Here is a 20,981-nt window from a genome sequence, read left to right on the forward strand (position 1 = left end):
CTTCTCCACAAAAGCCCAAGAGGGAGGTATTATCCTCCCCACTGCATAAATGTGGACATTGAGGCTCAGAGATGGGCTGTGACTTGTCCAAGGCCACACAGCAAGGAACTGGCTGAGGTTGAAGGCAAAACCAGGTCTTTCTGACTCTAGAGTCTGGGATTTAGAACAAACATTTACAATGTGGGGTTGACAGATCGGTCCCCCAGGGCTGTTTCACGGACCATATAGGGTAATAGGTGCCGCAGGGCCTTGCATGGTGCCTGGCACACAGGGACTGGAAGCAGAAGTGGGGCCTTGCCCATCCCCACCCAATCTTACAGAGAATAGAGGAGCCCAGGGTGGACTGTGATGTGCCCAAGGTCATGGCGAGCAGTCGGCAGAGCCCAGATTCCCTGTCCCCAGGCCCCTGCCTTCCCTTGCCCACCCTTTCCATTTAAGGGCAGGGGCCATCCCTCCAGGGCCTTTCCCTCCCCAGACAGTGGAAATTCCCAGAGTCCCTCTGACCTGATAGGAGAGTGACCAAGAGCAGGAATTTTCACCCTGGCACACGTACCCGGAGTCTGGGGCTGAACGCTAGAATCCCAGGCTTTGCCACTCCCAAGGGCCCCTCCTGGTCCTTTCAGAGCCTCCCCCATCCTTCTCTCCAGGACCTTCACCAGCACCTTGCTCCTCTCCTGGTGGAGATGGGGTCCCCCAGAGGCTCTGGTGCCCTTAAAGGGGATTGCAAGTTGGCAAGGCCAGGGGCGTGAAGCACAGTGTTTTATGATTTTATTTTATCCTGGGGAAGGTTGAAGACGATGCCCCATCGTAGAAAGAGCCCTGCCTCCTGACAGCAGCCTGTCCAGAGCAAAGGCCCGATCCTTAAACCCCCGCCAAGCCACCGAGCACTGGCCCAAATCCAGGAACAAGTCCTTTTTAATGCCTCTTTCAGAGACTCCCCCTGGCTCGCCGTGGTGTTCATTCCCTCTTCCCGCAAGGAGAAACCCTTGTTTCTTGTTAACCACAGGTGTGCTCCAGGCGGTCTCTGGCTGCAGTGCACTGACAAGATAGGTCCCATCAAATACCCGCATCACTTCCAAGATCCCAAGATATGTGCACTTCGTCTGTCATTTGCACGTGAGAAAGCTGAGGGCTACAGAGGCAACCAGACTTGTCAAAGGTCACAGACTAGGTAAGGTAACACATTGTATCATCCAAACGAGATATCTTTGAAAGTGAAAGGGGGCCTCCTCATAACTGAGCAGAGGCAGTCGGTGTCAACCAGGACCTTCCCAGGCAGATCAGATGTGTGGTCTCCCCATCATGCAGCAAGAGCCAGGGAGACCAAGTCTGAGTCTCACCATCTCACTCCACTACCCCAAGCCCCCTTCTGATGCTAACTCTAGGACAGGGTTAGCATCCCCCTGCTGGCAGGCCCAGCAACCAGAGGCTCTTGTTTAAGTCTAAAGCCCCTGCGGTTGTGGTTCAGGGGTGTGGGGATCACCCCTGAGATTCAGCCCCACACATAACTCCCCACGGTCATGCCACGGCAGTGAGGGATTACTTCCCGAAGAGGGCCTGTGGTGCCCGCCAGGCGTGAGGCCTCATGTATCCTGCCCTGAGGGAATGGGTGGTTTTAAAGAAAAGAATTTGCAGGTGAATGAAGATGACCCCTTTAAATGTTGAAAGTGGTTTTATTTTAGCCCTTGGTGCTGGCGCTCTTTCTGCTGTGGGTTGTAGGCTGCCCTGCCTGAGGCAACAGAGCACAGGAGCGTGCTACCCCTCACCTCATCCGAAGACTCAGCTGTGAGCAGGAAGTCCTGTGCCGTGTCATGCCAGCAGAGAGGGTGTGCCCTGTGGCATCCTTCACTGCAGAGGCAGAAATGGCCCAGAAAGAAAAGAGAGTGTGTTCCCAGGGCCGTGACCTTGTGACCCAGCACACAGGGGTATCTCCTTCCCTAGGCCGGGACCCCCAGCCTCAACCCAGAGGCAGAGCCCAAGTGAAGGTCTCCGACTCCCAGGTGGCCCAGGGTGCAGGTTCTGAGGGCGTGGTCCTGGTTTGAGGTAGTGTTACTGCCATTTTCTGTGCAACTGCCAGGATCCTAGGCTGGGGCACAGGCGGGCTTTGCAGAGATCAGCGTAACCATAGCATCACCCTGAGATGGTTGAATAGGGTACAGTGGTGTCTTCAGGGGCTGCAGAGACAGCCTGAGCTATTTACCGCCATGCTCAACCGCCCCAAACAGCTGGGAGCCTGTCACTCTGATGCCTCTGCTGTGTCCATTTTTTACTTCTCTGTTCCCACCTCAGCTTCTGCTCTGTGCTCTGTCTCTCACAGAGAAATCAAGCTCACTAGATTGTGAGCCCTCTGAAGGCAAGGACAGTGTCAGTAGTTCATGTCTCTTTACCCCTAGAGATCACAGCTCAATATTTGGCATACAGTAGATGCTCACTAAATGCCATTCGATTCCAGTTGTTCTGTTTTGAGGCAGGGTCTCACTGTCACTCGGGAGTGCAGTCGTGAGATCTTGGCTCACTACAACCTCCATCTCCTGTGCTTAAGCAATCCTCCAGCTCAGCCTCCCAAGTAGCTGAGACTACAGGCACACACCACCACGCCCAGCTAATTTTTGTATTTTCAGTAGAGACAGGGTTTCCCTATGTTGCCCAGGCTGGTCTCCAACTCCTGGCCTTAAGTGATCCATTCACCTCAGCCTCCCAAAGTGCTCAGATTACAGGCATGAGCCACTGCACCTGGCCAGCCAACTATTTCAAACTGAAGTGGGCCAGGAAGCTGAATTTCACCTACAATTCCAAGTCAAAGCAAATGTATTCCACAGGCAGGGGTGGGGGTGCTGTTCCTCTGGGGTTTTTTTTGCCTGCTTTGTTAATTCATACAGGCTCTCTAAAAGTTTGAATGCCAGAGAGTCAGAGGGCTGTGAGTCTAAAAGTTGGGAACGTGGGGGAGAGTGATTTTTATCTGCAACAGGTTCCTGGGTCCTGGTGAGTTCTGTACACCCTCAATGACCACTGATTCTGGGCCAGGCCAAAGGCCCATCTGGGCACAGGAGATCCCAAGGTGAGTAAAGTCAAGATGCTGCCCTTGAATGGGAGGCAGGCAGCCATGTCACATTGATAAATGTACAGGTCCCAAAGGCAGTGCAGAGAAGCAAGTCCGCCTGGTTCCAGGAGGCAGTGACATCAGGAAAACCTTTCCAAGGGGGTCATCTGTGCAGGGGTTTGAAGGATGAGCATGAATTTGCTAAGCTGAAAAGGGAGCCAAGGGCTTCCTGGTGGAGAACAGCTTAGGCAAGAGTGTGAGCCTCAAGATGGGCAGGGGGCCAGGCTTGGAATCGGAGGAGCAGAGAGAATGAGGTCGGCAGGGGTCAGTCGTGGAAGGTTTTGGGTCCTGGCAAAGGAGCAGTAGGAGCTGCAGGAGGAATGTGACCCAGGAGGAGACAAGGCTCCCTCTGCGTAAAGACAGATCACGCCATTGACCAGGTGGACTATAAGACACAATAGGAATGGGAACCCTGAGAGGCCTTCACAAAGGATCAGGGGCCCAGGGGGAGCACCAAGGAAGGACCCTGTCAGAGGTCAGCTTTGGGGGGAGGTGGAAAATGTTTTTGAGGGCTTCAGCTGCTGCAAACCTCAACAAATCATATTTTGCCTTCAAAGGTTGGCCGAAGACAACTAACTATTGGAAAAACGACAGTCCATTGATAGTCACCATCCCCTCCCTGTGCATTTCTTTACCATTCTCAAAATGCCACCATCTCATTGAACCTCCATATCATCCCATTTTGCAGATAGGGAAACTGAGGCCCTGTGATGTTACACAGGGGTTAGCAGCAGTTCTAGACTAGAAGCTACGGAGCACAACCACTTCAGCCCTGGGTGTCAGGCTCAAAACCCAGTTCCTTGTCCGGGAGGGGGTCCCCAGGGCCGTCTGGCAGCCCATAGTACAGGTCTTCCTCTTTCTTCTCAGGTTCCTCCCCACCTGTGTCTGAAGCCTCCTTCTCCTCCACCTTTGTCCTTGGGTACTGCTGCCAGTTGTTGGGCAGGGCTGTTTCCCACTGCTGCCCCTCTTGGGGCTCATCCTCCAATGTTGGGGCATCGATCAGGGCAAAGTCTTGGAAGTGGTCCAGCAGGCACCTGCAGCCCCGAGGTTCCTGTCGTGGGGAACAAGCTTCCTCCCCATCATGTTGAGATGCGTTGGGGCTGCTGCCTTCACTGGATCCCATGTCCAGGTCATCTTGGAAGGAAGCCAAGGGGGCAGGGCCCTGGCGACAGGCCGGAGGGCTGCAGGGGCAAAGACCACAAGGGCAAGGGTATCTCTGAGTCAAAATGCCTGGGTCCACATTCCAGCCACTAGCTACAAAAGCTAGGGTAGGTTAATCCACCTTCCCGGGCCTCAGTTTCCTCCCAATAACAGAATTCACTCCTGTAGTTCTTTCTCAGGTTTACAGCAGATAATATGTGCAGGGCACTTTGCATGGTGCCTGGCACATAGAAAGTGCTCAAGAAATAGGGCTATTATGTTATTGGCTGAACCAGGTCACTCATCTACTTCTCCAATTATTCAGGGCTCTCCTCTGTTGTCACAGACCCAGTTACACTGGGGTGTCCCCCTGTGTCTTTGCCTCCCCCATTGGACTCAGAGCTCCTCAGGGGTAGATTCCAGTGAAGTTGGTGCTCAGTAATGTGGATGGAATGAATAAATACACGGATGAACAAGGAGCTCAGTTCACAAACAGACAGGGATGGGAGTGGAGTGGGCAGTGCCTTGCCCAAGGTAACAGAGCAGTTCAGCGGCAGACCCAAATGTGAACTCGGGTCCTCTGACTCCTGGCCCCCTGCTACTCATGACAAGCAAACAGAGACAAGCATTCAGAGACAGCAAGGGCCTACTGGATGCCAGGCACTTAAATGCACTGTCCCAACCCTCAACATGCCTGGGTAGTAGGAATGATCATTCCTGTGTGGGGAAACTGAGGCTAGGGAAAGTAAGGAACCTACCACAGCTACACAGCACAGGAGCTGGGATTTGAACCAAGGCCTGACTCCCAAGCCCATACTCATTTGTCTGCCACACCTCACATCTCAGGGTGTCCCACACCCTCCACTGCCCTCTCCTTCCTCCCAGTGTCCCCACCCACCCCTCGGTGGTCCCCCACTCCTCTCCTTTTTAACCCTTGAACTGGGCAGAAGCCCCGCTCCTGCCCTCTGAGCACTCACCCAGGCCAGTTCTGAGTTAGCTGTCTTTCCCCTTCACTCTCGTCTGAGCCCCTGGGGATGACCACGGCGGCCTCCACCCAGGCCTGAACGTCGCCAAGGCCACCTTCTCCTCCATCACTGGTTCCCAGCTTCAGCTGCCCCGTGTCAGGGGCCAGCAAGGGGCGGGGGTCCTCACTGTAGCTCATGACTTTCATCTGGATGTGGTTGAAGTCAGGCAGGCTCTGGTCATAGGCGGCTTCCTCCCACAGCCTTACATAGGGCGGCTGGGGACTGGGGCTGGAGTGGGAGAGAGAACAGACAGGCGGCAAAGAGTCACTCAGCAAACGTCGGTGTTCTCCCGGGCCCCATTTGCTTTGGGTATGTGGTCTTCCTTCATCTCACAAGAAGCCTCTGGGGGATGTTACTGCGCCCGTTTCACCGATGAGGAGGCTGAGACCCAGCCAGGTGAGTAAATTAAGTGACAAAGCTCTGGCCTGACCCCAAGTCTGACTCTCTATCCAGTGTTCTTTTCACCTGATGCCTCCAAAGTTAACCACAGGATGCAATTGCAAAACGAAGACCAGTTAACACTGAGTTTGCTAGGTCCCAGATGGTGGGTAAAGGCTGAATGCTTATCAACCCAGGATTCTAAACAGTATTCTAAACAATGCCTTCAGGCAGAAATTCTCATTCCCGGTTTACAGACGAGGACACACCCAGCAATGGCAGTCCACAGCAATGCGGCGCTCTTTCCCGCCAGGCTCTGTTAGTTGGCTCATCTAACCCTTACCATAATTACAAGAGATACTATGAGGAAACCAAGGCACAGAGTCTCTAATTGAACCCAGGCGACACGGACCCTAGGTGATGGCACTGGAGCTCCAGACATCATGTTCTCTATGACTGTGCTACAGTCCCTCTGGAAAGTAAGGTTCAGAGACTAGGCCCCTTGCCTAGGGTCACACAGCCGGGAAGTGACTGGGAATAGCTCAGAACTCAGGGTGGCCGGAGCCCCATCGTACCACAGGAGCCCACCCCAAGTAACCGGCCCTGCGACGGAGCTCGGACTGGCCTCCATACCCACGGGGTCTATCCTCTTCATTCCCATTGAGACCATTATTCACCTTGTGTGCCGGGGGCAGAAAATGCCATTATCAACCCCTTCCCCAAGCAAAGCAAAGATCATCCCTGACCCAGCCAACAGACCCTAGGCTTGAAGCCCGGCCTCCTGAGCACAGAGCCACAGCCCAGGGGGCTGCTGGTCCCACTGCCTCTCCAGGGCTGGAGCGTTCTTGGCTATGCCTTGGGAGCCAGGGCTCAAAACCTTCAGGGAGGGAAGCAGTTTGTGGCCAGATCAGGCCTGAAATCAGGCCCCACTTCCACCACTGCTGAGTGCAGGCCCCACTTCCATCACTGTTACGAGCAGTCCCCGCTTCCATCACTAACTCCCCATGAGGTTTGGGGCTTGTGACTACACTTCTCTGAGCCTCAATCTTCCCATCTGTATAAAGGGCCTAACACTCCCACCTCACAGGGTTTCTATGAGGACTGACAGAGATGATGGGTGCACAGTGCCTAACTCAGTTTCTGGCACACACAAGGCACTAATGATGACAAACACTCATACTCATAGAAGACCTACTGTGTGTCAGGTTCTGTTCTTAGCACTCTACATATATTATCTCACTTAACCCTCCCGAAAGCCCTAGGAGATAGGTACTATTAGTATCCCCATTTTACAGATGAGGCAAAGAGAGGTCAGTAGCTTGCCAGAAGTCAAGCAGCGAGTAGGCAGCAGAGCCCTGAGGCTGCGCCTTGGCCATCACCATGCCTCTTGTTTGTCACTAGTAGAAGCAGTTACTCCTGTGACTCTATTTCACCGTTTCTCACAGTACATTTATTTCACTATATGATTTGCTTCATGGAGATCTTGTATTCACCATAACGCTCCGTCTTGTCCCTGGGCCTCAGTTTCCTCATCTGTACAATGGGAAAAATAATGCGTGACTCACAGAAGTGAGAGTTGAAAACAGTCCATAATTTCTAATAATACATTCTCCGTAAGTGAGAGGGCACACGGCCTTCCTGCCGTCTCTCGCACTCTCCTCAGTCAGGGGAGACTGGCCTATGGGGCTGACTGCTCCCCTCCCCAGAGGGCCTGGCACCTACCTCTCCATCTCAGCAGCAAGCCCGTTCTCCAGCAGGCCCATGGCCTTTGGGGAGAGGATGCCTTGGAAGTCAGAGTCAGCAGGGACGAAGGTGATCTGCAAGCAAAGGAGAGACAGCCTCTGTGCAGTTGACCAGGGTGGGAGGCTACTGTCTGTCCCCTCAGGGAATCGGCAAACCTCTCCATGCACTCTGGGAGATGGGCTGCAACACGGAGGCCTCCCTGCTTGACAGGAGAGGGGCCTACTTGGGGCACAACACCAGTGGGAGGATGGACCTGTGTGCTCCTCCTCCCTCCCTGGTTCTTCATTCATTCAACAAACATTTATTGAGTACCTGCTGTGTGCAGGCACTGTCACAGGCACTAGGAGCGGCAGGGAGTGAAAGAGAACCCTGTCATTGAGGAGCTCACATCTTGTCATTTCCCAGGGGTCTTTGTCCAGCGCCCAGCACACGCCTGGCACACAGTAGGTGCTTCATCCATATGTGGTGAATGAGTGGAAAGCAAGTCATTGTCATGTGTTTTTTGCCACATGGGCTGCAGTGGGTGACAGAGAACTTATGCCTGCCAGCCCCTGTCCCTGAACTTTCAGGAATCAAGAGGTCTCTGCAAGTCCAGCCCTAGGTTGGCACTGCGTGGTTCAGTGGGAGGCAGATCATGAAGGAGGCAGTGGGTGAGGGAGAGGAGCTGTGCCTGTGGGCTCTGGGAGGGGGGTTGAGGATCCCTCCTTTGCCAGGTCCTCACTGGGGGCCCTAGGCAGGTCATCTCTCTTCCCAGTCTCTCTGTGCTCCTCTGTATAACGGGGCTACCCTCGAAGAGATACTTGCACAGCCATGTTCAGAGCAGCACTATTCACAAGAGCCAAGAGGTAGATGCAACCTACGCATCCACTGATGAATGAATGGATAAACAAAATATAGTCAATCCATACAATGAAATACTATTCAGCCTTAAGGATGGAACTTCTGACACATGTTACAACATCACTGAACCTCGAGGACATTATGCTGAGCAGAAAGACAAATACTGTATGATTCTACTTTTTTGAGACACCTGGAATAGTCAAATCCATAGAGCCAGAAAGAAGAATGATGGTTGCCAGGAGCTAGAGAGTGGGGTAATGGGGAATTGTTATTTAATGGGTATAGAGTTTTAGCTTTACAAGATGAAAAGCATTCTGGAAATTGGTTGGACGACAATGTGAATGTACTTAGCTGTACTGTACACTTAAACATGTTTAAGACACTAAGTTTTATGTTACACGTATTTTACCAGGAGTTTTTAAAATGGGGCTAGTTATGCCGACCTCCTGAGGTTGCTGTGAAAATTTCATGAGATCATACGTAGGGAATCCCTCAGCATGGTCGCCAGCACATAGTAACTACACAGTAAATCATAACTTGATGCTATTGATGATTCAGTTGTCTGATTTCTCTGAGTCTTGCTCTCCTCAGTTGAAAATTTTTCCAACAAATATTTGTTGAGACCCCACTGTATTATACCAGATTCATAAATAGCACTTCCCTATTCCCCTTCCCATACATCGAAGTGAGTAGAAGACACTTGTCTGCACTAGGAAAGCTCCATTCTGATGGGGAGAAGGGAATGACGGATGGAGGGAGCCTTTGTACTCCTATGAGGAGTGAGCTTCCTCTAGATGTCTAGAAATAAAACAGAGAGCCTGGGCAATGAAGCAAGACCCTGTCTCCAAAAAAATAAATTAAATAACAAACTTAGCCAGGTGTGGTGGTGTGCGCCCGTCATCCCAGCTACTTGGGAGCCTGGGCAATGAAGCAAGACCCTGTCTCCAAAAAAATAAATTAAATAACAAACTTAGCCAGGTGTGGTGGTGTGCGCCCATCATCCCAGCTACTTGGGAGACTGAGGCAGGAGGATTGGTTGATCCCAGGAGTTCGAGGCTGCAGTGAGCTATGATTGTGCCTCTGCACTCCAGCCTAGGTGACAGACTGAGCTCCCGTCTCTTAAAAAAAAGAAAAGAAATAAGGCAGGGGCCTGGGCATCTTCCACCCCCATTAAGGATGCCTTGTACTTCCCAGCTGGTACTGTACTTCCTAGAAGCTGCCTCTTCCTCTGCCTCGTTACCTCATGGCCCAGTCAGCACCATCATCACCACCACCATCATCATCATTATCCTCATCCTCATTACCATCAATCATCACCATACCCATTAACGCCACTAAAATGATCATCATCACCATCACCATCATCACCACTACCATCATCACTATCACCATCATGACCATTACCATCATCATCATCACGTCACCATCATTGACATCTTCATTACCATCAACATTGTCATTACCATCACCATTCTATCACCATTCTCATCATCACCATCTTCACAACCCTCACCAGCATTATCACTATTATCATCATCATCACTTTTATCACCATCACCATTCTCACTGTCATCTTCACTATCACCATCACCGTTCTCACCGCCATCATCACTATCATCATCACCATTCTCACCGTCATCATCACTATCATCATCATCATTACCATTCTCACCATCGCCATCCTCACCATCACCATCTCCTAATCACCATCATCATCATTATCATCACCATCCTCACCATCACCATCTCATAATCACCATCATCATCATTATCATCATCATCACCATCCTCACCATCACCATCCTCACCATCATCATCACTGTCATTGTCATCATGTTCATTATCACCATTACCATTCTCACCATCACCATCCTCACCATCATCATCATCATCATCACCATCCTCACCATCACCATCTCATAATCACCATCATCATCATTATCATCATCATCACCATTCTCACCATCACCATCCTCACCACCATCATCACTGTCATTGTCATCATCACCACTATCACCAGTACCATTCTCACCATCACCATGCTCACCATCATCATCACTGTCATCATCACCACTATCACCATTACCATTCTCAGCATCAACATTTTCACCATCACCATCCTCACCATCATTATCATTATCATCATCATCATCGTCACCATTCTCACCATCACCATCTCATAATCACCATCTTTACCATAATCATTCTTACCAGCACCATCACTAACATCATCATCATCATTATCACCATCACCATTCTCACCCTCACCATCCCCACCACACTCTCATTATCACCATCATATCATCATCACCACCCCTAGGAAAAACTTAGAGAAGGAGAGGATGGAGCATCTTAAAATACAAGTTTTTTAACGAGGAGAGACAGGCAGAGTTGAAGCTGGGGAGGGGATATCAGACCATGGAGACCATCAGAACACCAAACTAAGAAGCTTAGCCTTTCTCCAGGAGCAATGGGGAGTCCTGAAGGACTCTCAGCAGGAGAGTACACTGTCAGATTTGTGTTTAGACAGAAAACTGAGCAATCTCAGGAGGAAGGGAGGCTACCAGTCAGGACCCTGGTCCTGGGCTACAGCACAGCAGGCAGGAGTGAGGAAGGGCAGATGCGTGGGCAGAGGCCCTACTCTCTCTGCCACTCCTTTCCCTGCTCACAGCTCTCCCCCTGCATCTTCACTAATGGGTTCAGCACCTCCAACTGCCCTGATTTGCCCTGATCCCCTCTCCTCTCTCATGCCTGAGGCCCAGCTGACCACCAAATCTGACCAGGTCTACTTTAGAAATTCAATAAGATAACCTGGGTGGAAGTGCTGGTGCTACGCCTAGCCACAGCGGGTATCCTAAGTGTAGTGAACTGTAAATGTCACCTTAGTTCCTACAGCTTTGGGTTTAAATTCTCCATTATTCCAGATGACTGTCAACTCTCACCAAGACCAGAGAAGAAGCCTCCCCACTGGTGTGGCTGCCCCCGGGCCTTCCTTCTTCTGGATGTCTTTCTCAAACTGCAAAGCTGGTCACGTCCCATAAAGGACAAGCTCCAAATTCCTTGCCATGGCATCCCAGGCCCTGAAGAGCTGAGCCCCACTCCCTCCCCACCTTTTCCTTCCTCCCCTCTGCCTCTCATAGCTACAATGGCCCACTTGCCTTATTCTTTCACCATATGGCTTTGATCATGCTGCTCTTCTGCCTGGAATGTCTTTCCCCATCTTCTCTGCCTGGTGAACTCTTATTGCATCTACAAAGCCCAGCTCACCTTCTCTGTGAAGCCTATTTCCTCCTCTTCAGGCAGCAAATAGTCTCTCCCACGAGACCTCTAGCCCCTAATAGACATGGACAGCTTAATGCATGTTGGTATTGACTACCCCTCACCCCTGTATCCTATTTAGCTAATTCTATTCCCTTGTACTTATAGCTCCCCATCTATCCAAACTTTCCATGGGTCTGGCACAGAGAGCAGTAGGAGGAGGCTGAGGGGAGGACAGGCAGGAGCACTGCAGGCAGTGCTGACCCAGGCACCAATGAGACCACGCGGGATCCAGGGAGCTTTGCCTCTAGAGTATCTCCCTGGTTTATAAGGTGCTTTCCTCTCTTGCCTTATTGGAGTCAATTTGTGCTGGCTCTACCAGCCTGCATCTCTGAAACACACACTCACACACACCTGCACTCCTGCAGAGGCCTGCCCAGTGCAACAAATACCAATCCTCAATCCTGAGAACAATGCCTTTACATATGTTCCATGTCAGGCGTGATGCCAGGTCTCCCCCAACACACACACACACACACACACACACACACACACAGGATCCCACTGTGTTCTCCCAATTGGCCGTACAAGGCTCAGAGCTGGTGGGGAGGGACTCCTTCTGCCAAGGTCACAGAAGTGGGACATGAAGGAGCAGGGATTTGAATCTGGGCCTGGAGGTCACCACAACATGTGCCATTTCCAGCCCACCACGCTGCCTCCACAGCACGTGAACCCATGAATCTATCAACAGTTACTCATTAATACCCAGCAATATTCCCTCCTCCCCTCCTCTCCCCTCTACTGTCACTCCCATCAGCCTGCCCACCGCCCCAGAGCCAGCTCTGTTTAAGAGGGGGGGAAAGGAAGGATGCTCCCTCCACACCCCTGCCTTTCCTCTGCTGTCCCCCAGGGTCCAGCGTCCTCACTGGGAGGATTATGATGGCAGTGGTGACATGGGTGGCTTTGGCCCCAAGGACTTCTCCCAGTGACCTCTGCTCAGGGAATTGCACAGACAGAGGCAAGTTGACTGTAAACTGCCTGCTAAATGACTACAAACCAGCCCAGACCGCTCCAGCACTGAACAGAACGACAGCCCAGGGCTGGCCCGTGGAGGGGGCAGGGCTGGGGAGAGGCTGCCCAGGTCCCGGGGGAGCCATCCCTCTCCTTCCCTGAAACCCTGAGCACAGCCACTCAGGTGGGAGGAGAGGAGGTGTGGGGGTTGCTGAGGGCTGCCTGGACCTGGAGCCCTAAATACTAGGTACAGCAGGGCCCCCAGGTATACCTCCTTCCCGACCTCCTTCTCCTAACTCACACAGTATACAAATGAGGAAACTGAGGTGCAGAGAGGAAAGGTGCCTGAGCAAAGTCTCCCAGGCTGTTAGAGCCCAAGTTAGAGTCCCTATTTCCCACCTTATCTCCCTGGGTCTATACCTGACCAGCTATGTGACCTTATACGTCACTCAACCTGTCTAGGCATTGAAGACTCACAACTCCTGGCATTTCCATTCCACAGAGCTGTTGGGCGGATCAATATCGGTCACAGTGGTAGCCCTTCATCTATATATAACACCTTACAGTTTACAAAATATTCCTATATCTCACCTCTTCTCTGATCTTTATAATGACCCTGTGAAGCTCTGTGCAAAATAGGGGCGGGGGTCCCAATTTCAGATGAAAAAAATGAAGCTCAGAAAGACAAAGGTCATAGAGAGTTTGGAACGGGACTTGAACTAGAACCCAGGACTCCCAAACGAGTGCTCTTCCCAGCACTAAATTACACATAAGGCTGGGAATGCATGAAGACTCTAAAGGATACTGCCCAGTGCATGCCACCAAGGTTAGACCTGACCTGCCCTGGAGCTCTCAGCCGCTCTGGGACCCAGAGGTAGAAGACCCAAGGTGAAGAGTGACGTGTAAGTCACACGCATCTGAGCTCCAAACCTTGCTCGTTAGCTGTGCAGCCTCTCTTGGACCTCAGAAGGGCTCAGAAGGTGGAACTACAGAAGGCACCAAAAGGCTTAGGATGAGGGCTGAACTGCACCCTGAATGCAGGAGTGCCTGGCAGGGGGTCAGCACTCATTAGCTTTTGTTTCAAGCACATGAACGGTGTGTTGTGTTTACTGTGTCTACACCATAGCTTCTGGTTCAGGGCTCCAAATCCAGGGGCATTCTGACCAACCCTTAGGCTAAGGGAGGGAGGGATGGATGGATGGATGGATGGATGGATGGATGGATGGATGGATGGCTGGCTGGCTGGATAGATGGATGGATGGCTGGATGGATGGATGGATGGATGGATGGATGGATGGATGGATGGCTGGCTGGCTGGATGGATGGATGGATGGCTGGATGGATGGATGGATGGATGGATGGATGGCTGGATGGATGGATGGATGGATGGATGGATGGATGGATGGATGGCTGGATGGATGGATGGATGGATGGCTGGATGGATGGTTGGGATGGATGCTCAGGAGAGCAGAGAGAAGAACGAGTCAAAACGAGAAGAATGAAAAGACAACTACAGGTTAGGGGGTGAGGCATGGCATAGAGGCCCAGTGTTCAGCCCTCCTGGCCCCAGCTGACCTGGCCCCACCCAGCCCCACTACCACCTACCTTGGGGTAGCACTGGCACATGCTCCAGATGATGCCCCCAATCACCATGATGCTGCCCATGGCATAAAAGGTGCCGTAGACTTGGGGCCGATCATGGCTCATGAGGAATGTACCGAGGGCCAGCAGGAAAAGCCCCAGCACAATGAAGCCGATCCGGAAGGTCTTCTCATCAGCCATGCTGCCTGGCCAGGCCCTGGCCTGCACACCCCTGCAGGAGGAGGCGGCTGTAGTTCAGCCGAAACACCCAGACAGGCTCACACAGGGAGAGAAGACACTGCAACCGCTGCAACTCGAGGCTTCAAGGGAGAGCAGGATCCCTTTCAATCCAGCTCCAGTCCCTGGGCCCTCCAGTTCAACAGGGCTGGAGGCGGCTCGCTTCAACAGACCCACATACCAACCCAGCCACCTTTCCTCCTCGCCCTCTCAGCTTCCCTCTGGGCCCGGCTGCCTGGAGTGTGTGTGTGAATCTGAGTGAGGGAGCACGCAGGGGAGGGAGACTGGGAGGTTATGGGGGCTGGGCCCCAGCCAAGGCTTTGACATCACCTCATTTGCCTACTGTGGGGCTGAGCTGGGTGGACAGGCAGCCTCATACCTTCCAGCTCTGGGAAACAGGGTGCAGTTCTGCAGCCGAGAGCCGTTAGAATGCTGTTGGAGGATTCCCGGATTCCACAGGCTGGCATTTCAGAATCCTGAAGAATTCTACACTCTTCAAGGACATGTGCCTATCCAGGGTTACTGGCTGGTGACTCTGTGCATGGCACCATTCTAAACATGTTACAGCTATTAACTCATTGAAGGGAACCCCATGAGGCAGCTACTACTATCCCCACTTTACAGAGGACCCTGGGACACAGAGAAGTAACTTGCCCAAGGTCACACAGCTAGAGATGGCAGAGCTGATGGGATGTGAACCCAGAGGCCGTGGGCCTAGCCACAGCGTGATACGGCTCAATTGCAGCTTGAGGGTGAAGAGTGCGGCTCTGGTGGCAAGGCAGGCTGCCTGGGTTTGGATTCTGCCTCCTCTGCTGTGGGGCAGCGTGGTCATGATCAGGTTACCTGCCTCTACCTCAGTTTCCTCCTCTGTAAAATGGGAATACTAATGGTACCGCCCAGGATTGGTGCTGTCTCTAGGCCTGGCCTCCTTGGGTTCCTCCATCCCCTTCACTTTCACACGCTGTGCACCACCCAGCTCTGCTTTCAATGAGCTGCTCCCCACCCACCCCTAAGGCTCTGGGAATTAGTGCCCCTCCAGGGTGTGAGTGACGGATAGCCACTTCCTCCATTTCCTTGCAGCCTGATCTAGGAAGACGCCTTCCTAAGAATAACACTAATGAGGCATTTTAGTCCTGGGGACAGGCTGATGGAAGAAATCAGATTCCTTTACAGGATTACAGGAAAATGAGGACCACTGGTCTTTTCAAGAGAACGTTCACTTGGCGTTTACATGGGGTTAAATCGCCGATGCAGCATAAAAGGCTTTGGCTGGGCTTCCTGACTTGCTGGGCTTGGGGATTTCCTGTTGGCGGTCATCACCTTGTCCCCTCCCAGCAGCAGGGCTGCCCTTGTTCCCTAACCCCACACCTGTGCTCACAGCTGCCCCTCTAACTGGTCGTCCTTCCCACAGTGCCTTTTTCCAACAGGGGTTTCTCCTTCCCCACACCCACCATCGCCAGCCCTCAGAGTCCAGGTGCACTTGACAGTTGGCAGAGGAGGTCCTGGAGGGAGCTCGGGGGCCCTGGCTGAGCGATGGCTGAGGGGCAGGAAAGGGCTGAGTTATCAGGTCATGTCCAGGTCTGGTTCTCAGGGTGAGCTCAGGCAGGTGACTCTGCTCCGGGCTTGAGTTTCGTTAACTGCAGATCGGGGGTAGGTATTAGGCCACCTCCCAGGTTTTGTACAGGGAAGGGACATAAGGGGGCTGGGAAAAGGCAAGTGCTTTGTAATCTGTGACTATTAACAAAGCAGGATCCTCCAGGGAAACATTATTATCATCATCTACTACAGGCTCAGAGAAGGGAAACGGCGAGTCCCTCGGCGAGTCCCGTGTCACCTAGCCGGTGTCCCTCTCTGGAAAGGAGACGGAGGCCCAGAGGGACCTCGGCCCGCCTGGCCCTGGAGCCCAGGCGCGCGGCGGGAACGGTCTCCGCAGCCGCGGTCCTGCAGGGCCTCCTGCGCCGCCCGGCGCTGGGCAAGACCCTTCCCCCCGGGGCGGCGGCTGGGCTCGGACCTGGTGATGAGCAGTCGCGGCGGGGATTGGAGTCATTCGCCCCCGTTTCACAGGCGAGGAAACCGAGCCCGCGGAGTGGCAGGGGCTGGCTAAGGTCTCCCTCAGCTGAGTCGGCGGCTGGGCGGTGACGGGACCTCCCCTCCCAGCCCCATGTAGATGGATCTGGTCTTCAGCCATTCTTCAGAGGCCTCGCGGTCACCCGGGTACTCTCCTCCTCTCGCGCCTTTTCTTTCCTCTACACTGCCCAGCCTTCTTTGCCCCTTTTCTCTCTGAGTCGCTTCTCCTCTTAAAACAAAACAAAACAGAAAACAAAATAAAACGATAACAACGAGTAAGAAATTCAGTATCAAGTAGGAAGCAAGTAGGCACTCAGGAAAATGGGTCTCACCTAAGCCCTTCCACAGAGTCAGGCTAGGGATTAAGTAAGGACATGTGTGTAGGGTGCGCTGGAACTGTTCGGGTGCAGCAGCTCCCCCTCCTCTCCTGCAGTGCCTCCCCCGGCTCCGCGCCCCGCCTTATTTCACCTCCCCCGGGCCACTTGGTGGACAGGGGAGCAGAGCGGGCGGAGTCTTTCGTTGTCCAGCAGAGGGCGCGCTAACCCCTGCTTTCGGGATCCTCCTTGCGAGCAGGCTCTCAAGGGAGACCTCCGAGGCAGGGAAGGAAAGAGCACGCCCATTTGACAGAGATAGACACCGAGGCCCATGCAGGCAAGGCGAGCAACCCAACGTGGCAGAACCTGGGAACAGACAGTAGAGCCAGGAGTCCACCCAGGTCCCCAGGCAGTCTCTGGTTGAGTCCCCACTGTGTGGGGGGACACTGAAGGGTTAGGAACTCGCAAACACAGGGCTTAAGGGATGGATGGCGTTCAATCCTAACTTCTGGGGCACAATATGGTAATGGCTCTGCGATGCGTGCGAGGTCCCGAATGTGCACAAAGCAGAAAGAGGAACAGATGGGAATGAGGGGTGAAGGGACAGATTCACAGAAGGGACCCTTGAGAAGGCAGATGGAGTTCTGATGGGGCAGGAGAAGCCTTCCAGGCACAGAGGCCAGCATGTGCAAAGGCACTGAGGCACGTACCCACCAACACATGGCTGGCGAGAAAGCTCTAAGTGCTGTGCACAGGCTGCCTGCATTGTGTCTTCCTCCCCAGATCTGCCCCTCCCACAACCCCATCTTTCCAGTTAGTGATCCATGCCACCGACCTCACCTCCTCCCTCACACCCACATCCTATGGGCTCTACCTCCAACATGTAAAAATCCAATCACTTCTCACCCCTCACGACTGCTTGTCATCGGGTCTGAGCCTCCATCATCTCTTTCTCTCCCTAACTGGTCTCTACTTCCATCCTTGACCTCTGAAGTCTCTTTGCAACCCCAATACTGGGTCAGAACATGTACCTCTTCTGCACGGAGCCCTGTAATGGCTTCCCATCTCATCAGAGTAAAAACCAAATGCTTTAAGATGACCCAAAGGCTCTGGATAATTGGCCCACGCTGCCTGCATATCAATCCTCTGAGCTTGCCTCCCACCACGCCCCCTCTCACTCACCCACTCCACCACCCTGGCCCCATGCTGTTCCCGGAACACGCATGCACCCCAGGACCTCCGCACCTGCTGTTCTTTCTGCCTGGAGTGCTATCCTTCCTGTAGCTGCATGGCTCCCTCCCTTACCTCCTTCAGGCCTTTGCCCAAATGTTGCCTTCACAGTAAGGTCTTCCCTGATTCTGCTATAAAACTGCAGAATCGCCTCCCCAGGGGTTCCCTGTATTCCTTTCCCAATGTTTCTCCATCGTGCTCACAGCCACCCATCATACTATATGTGTGATTTATCTTGTCTCTTGTCTGTCTGTCTCCCCCAGCTAGAACTCAAGCACCCACAGAGTGGGGACTTTGTTTTGAGCACTGCTCTATCCCCAGGGGCTAGGACAGGGTAGGTTCTGGATGCTCATGTGAATAGAGGGATGGAATCTGTGTCCGTGGGAGAGAGAGGCCGGAGAGGAAATGCAGGCAGGAAACCTGCTGGGGCTAAGGTGTCTGACATTTTTCACAGAGGTTATGCAGGGGAAAGACGAGAACCAGATTTTAATGTTTCAGTTAGAGAAAGATCCCAGTGAGCAGCGATGAGCCACTGATGGGGTAGCATAGGGATTTCTGACTGGGATGGGCTGATTTAAGGGGAGAGCTCCAGGGGCAGGGGTCACCAAGCCCACCCAGCAGGTAACAGAAGCCCGGGAGAGGCCCAAGGAAAGCACGGGAGAGGTCTGAGCTCTGAGGATCCGTCATCTGAGACTCTGGTGGCCAGCACAAGATGAGGTCTGAATAGGAGGTGAAGAAACTGGACGGTTGGGCCCAGGAGGAAAGAAATCAGCAAGCAAACTGGTGCCCCCGGGGGCTGCAGAGTGGCAGAGCTGGCCCTCACGTGGCTCCGTGGTCAGGCACCCTGCCGATGGGCACGAAATGGGGAGCCCCCATTCACAGCGAGGCCACTTTGGCTTGGAAGAGGACAGTAACATGGCCTGGTCAGGAGTCTGTCTCCCTCTGCACCCCTGACTCAGCCTCCTCCATGATGCTGGTGACCTTGAGCAAGTCATGGCCCCTCCTGCGGGCTTCCAGTTGCGACACAGATGAGTGGATAGGACAGAAAGGCAGAAAAGGTCTCCCTGTGCTTCCAGCCCTCCCCGCCCTTGCCCCTTCAGTGCCTGCCCAGTAACATGGTGCCTCCTGGTCACACTGGCAACTCATTAACTCAGCTAACCCGCCCAAGGTCACTTCACACCTACACCTCCAGGTTCCTAGACTGTCCTGTGTTAATACCAAGAAGGGAGGGTGAAGCAGTGACTGTAAAGGAGAGGAAGGGAGGGAGGCACAGGAGGCATCCAGAGTTTGGTGATGGGGGAGGGAGCAGGTCAGAAGAGATCCCCAGGTTGCTGAAGAGCCAGGCCCCAGGAAGCGCTTCAGGAGAGAGGGAACAGTCAGTGCAAGGGCCTCAGTGAGACTGGCTGGAGCAGAGAGCAGGGAGAGGGAGTGTCAGGAGATGAGAGGGTCAGGAGAGAGGACAGGCTCAGATCAGGCCTCAGAGCCCCCCTCTCCCCAGACCAGTGTCTGGGCCTTTTTTTTTTTTTTTTTTTTTTTTTCCCGAGAAGGAGTCTCGCTCTGTCGCCTAGGCTGGAGTGCAGTGGTGCGATCTTGGCTCACTGCAACCTCCACCTCCTGGGTTCAAGCAATTCTCTGCCTCAGCCTCCTGAGGAGCTAGGATTACAGGCACCCGCCACCGGCTAACTTTTGTATTCTTAGTAGAGATGGGGTTTCACCATCTTGGCCAGGCTGGTCTTGAACTCCTGACCTCATGATCCACCCGCCTCAGCCTCCCAAACTGCTAGGATTGCAGGCGTGAGCCATGGTGCCTGGCCTGGGCTTTCATTACTCAAGGTGAGCTGGGAGCCACAGGGGCGGGGCGGGGGAGGGAAGGGTGGGGTGCGGCGGGGCGGGGTGGGTCATGATCTGACCTGGGTCTGAACAGATCACTCTGCCTGCTGGGCTGAGAAGAGACTGCAAGGGCCTCAGGGAGAAGCAGAGAGACCAAGACCAGATGGTGGCTACTGTGACAATGATGCAGCCTAGGTGGGAGGACCCCACACCGGCTGTGACTTTATCGTCTGGGATTTTTACCTCTCCAAAGCTAGCTCCTCACCTGTCAAATGCTGACACCACCACCTGTCGCAGGGCATCTGAAGATGACACGATGGCAGAGGACCAGGCCCAGTACACAGTAGGCTCTGGGGATGCCACCCTTCTTCAGCTGACTAAGCCGCAGGCCTTTGGACCCCTGCTGGCAGTGTGACCCTGGGAAGGTTACTTCACCTCTTTTCATGGAAGTGGGATGGGTTAGAGACGTAGGGATGCAGAATGGGGCTGGTCAAAAGTAGATGTTTCTGCCACATCTGCAAAGTGAGCAAAAGTAGTGAGCTTCCCGTCACAGGAGGTATGGGAGCAGAGGCCGAATTTTCCCCTGGTGGAGGAGGGCTACCTCTACTAATACAACTGACAATTACTGTACACATACTAGGCACCTGGCTCAGGGCTAAGACATCTGCCTTTATTATCTGGTGCCTCAGCACTGAGCCATTGACGGCGGCATCAGTGTGAACTCACGTGTCAGTTGCTATCATCTCACTGAATCCTCACAAATCGGCTCTTTGAGGGAATCCTTAATTCCCATTTTACAGATGAGGAGGCTGAGGTGGAGAGAGGAAAAGTCACCCATCCAAGTCACTAAGATGGTACATGGCAGACTGCGCACAGTGGTTCACGTCTGTAATCCTAACACTTTAGGAGGCTGGGAGTTCGAGACCAACCTGGGCAACAGAGCAAGCTACCTCTCTACAACAAATTTTTAAAAATTAGTCGGGCATGCTTATGGTTTCTGCTACTTGGGAGACTGAGGTGGGAGGATCGCTTGAGCCTGGGAGAAAGAGGCTGCAGCGAGTCATGATTGAGCCACTGCACTCCAGCCTGGGTGACACAGTGAGACCCTGTCTGAAAAAAAAAGGTACCTGTGGAACCTATACATAGGTGGTCTGAATTCAGAGGCCATGTTCTTCTTGTTATAAATGTGATGTGTGCCCCTGGGCCCCAGTTTTCTCACCTGCACAC

The 20,981-nt window shown here is 53.2% G+C and overlaps 1 protein-coding gene across 1 annotated transcript; it reads right to left on the reverse strand.

Annotated features, from left to right (window-relative positions):
- Nucleotides 1–752: 752 nt before the first annotated feature.
- On the reverse strand, nt 753–14,623 carry BSND (barttin CLCNK type accessory subunit beta). The gene is made up of 4 exons (XM_001114228.5): nt 14,101–14,623; nt 7,366–7,460; nt 5,218–5,493; nt 753–4,281 (listed from the first exon to the last, which is right to left on the reverse strand). Exons 1-4 carry the CDS (start codon nt 14,275–14,277, stop codon nt 3,867–3,869), a joined length of 963 nt encoding a protein of 320 aa, XP_001114228.1. The 5' UTR covers nt 14,278–14,623; the 3' UTR covers nt 753–3,866.
- Between the last annotated feature and the right edge of the window lie 6,358 nt (nt 14,624–20,981).

Source organism: Macaca mulatta, chromosome 1, assembly GCF_049350105.2.
Source record: "Macaca mulatta isolate MMU2019108-1 chromosome 1, T2T-MMU8v2.0, whole genome shotgun sequence".
NCBI classification, from domain to species: Eukaryota; Metazoa; Chordata; class Mammalia; order Primates; family Cercopithecidae; genus Macaca; species Macaca mulatta.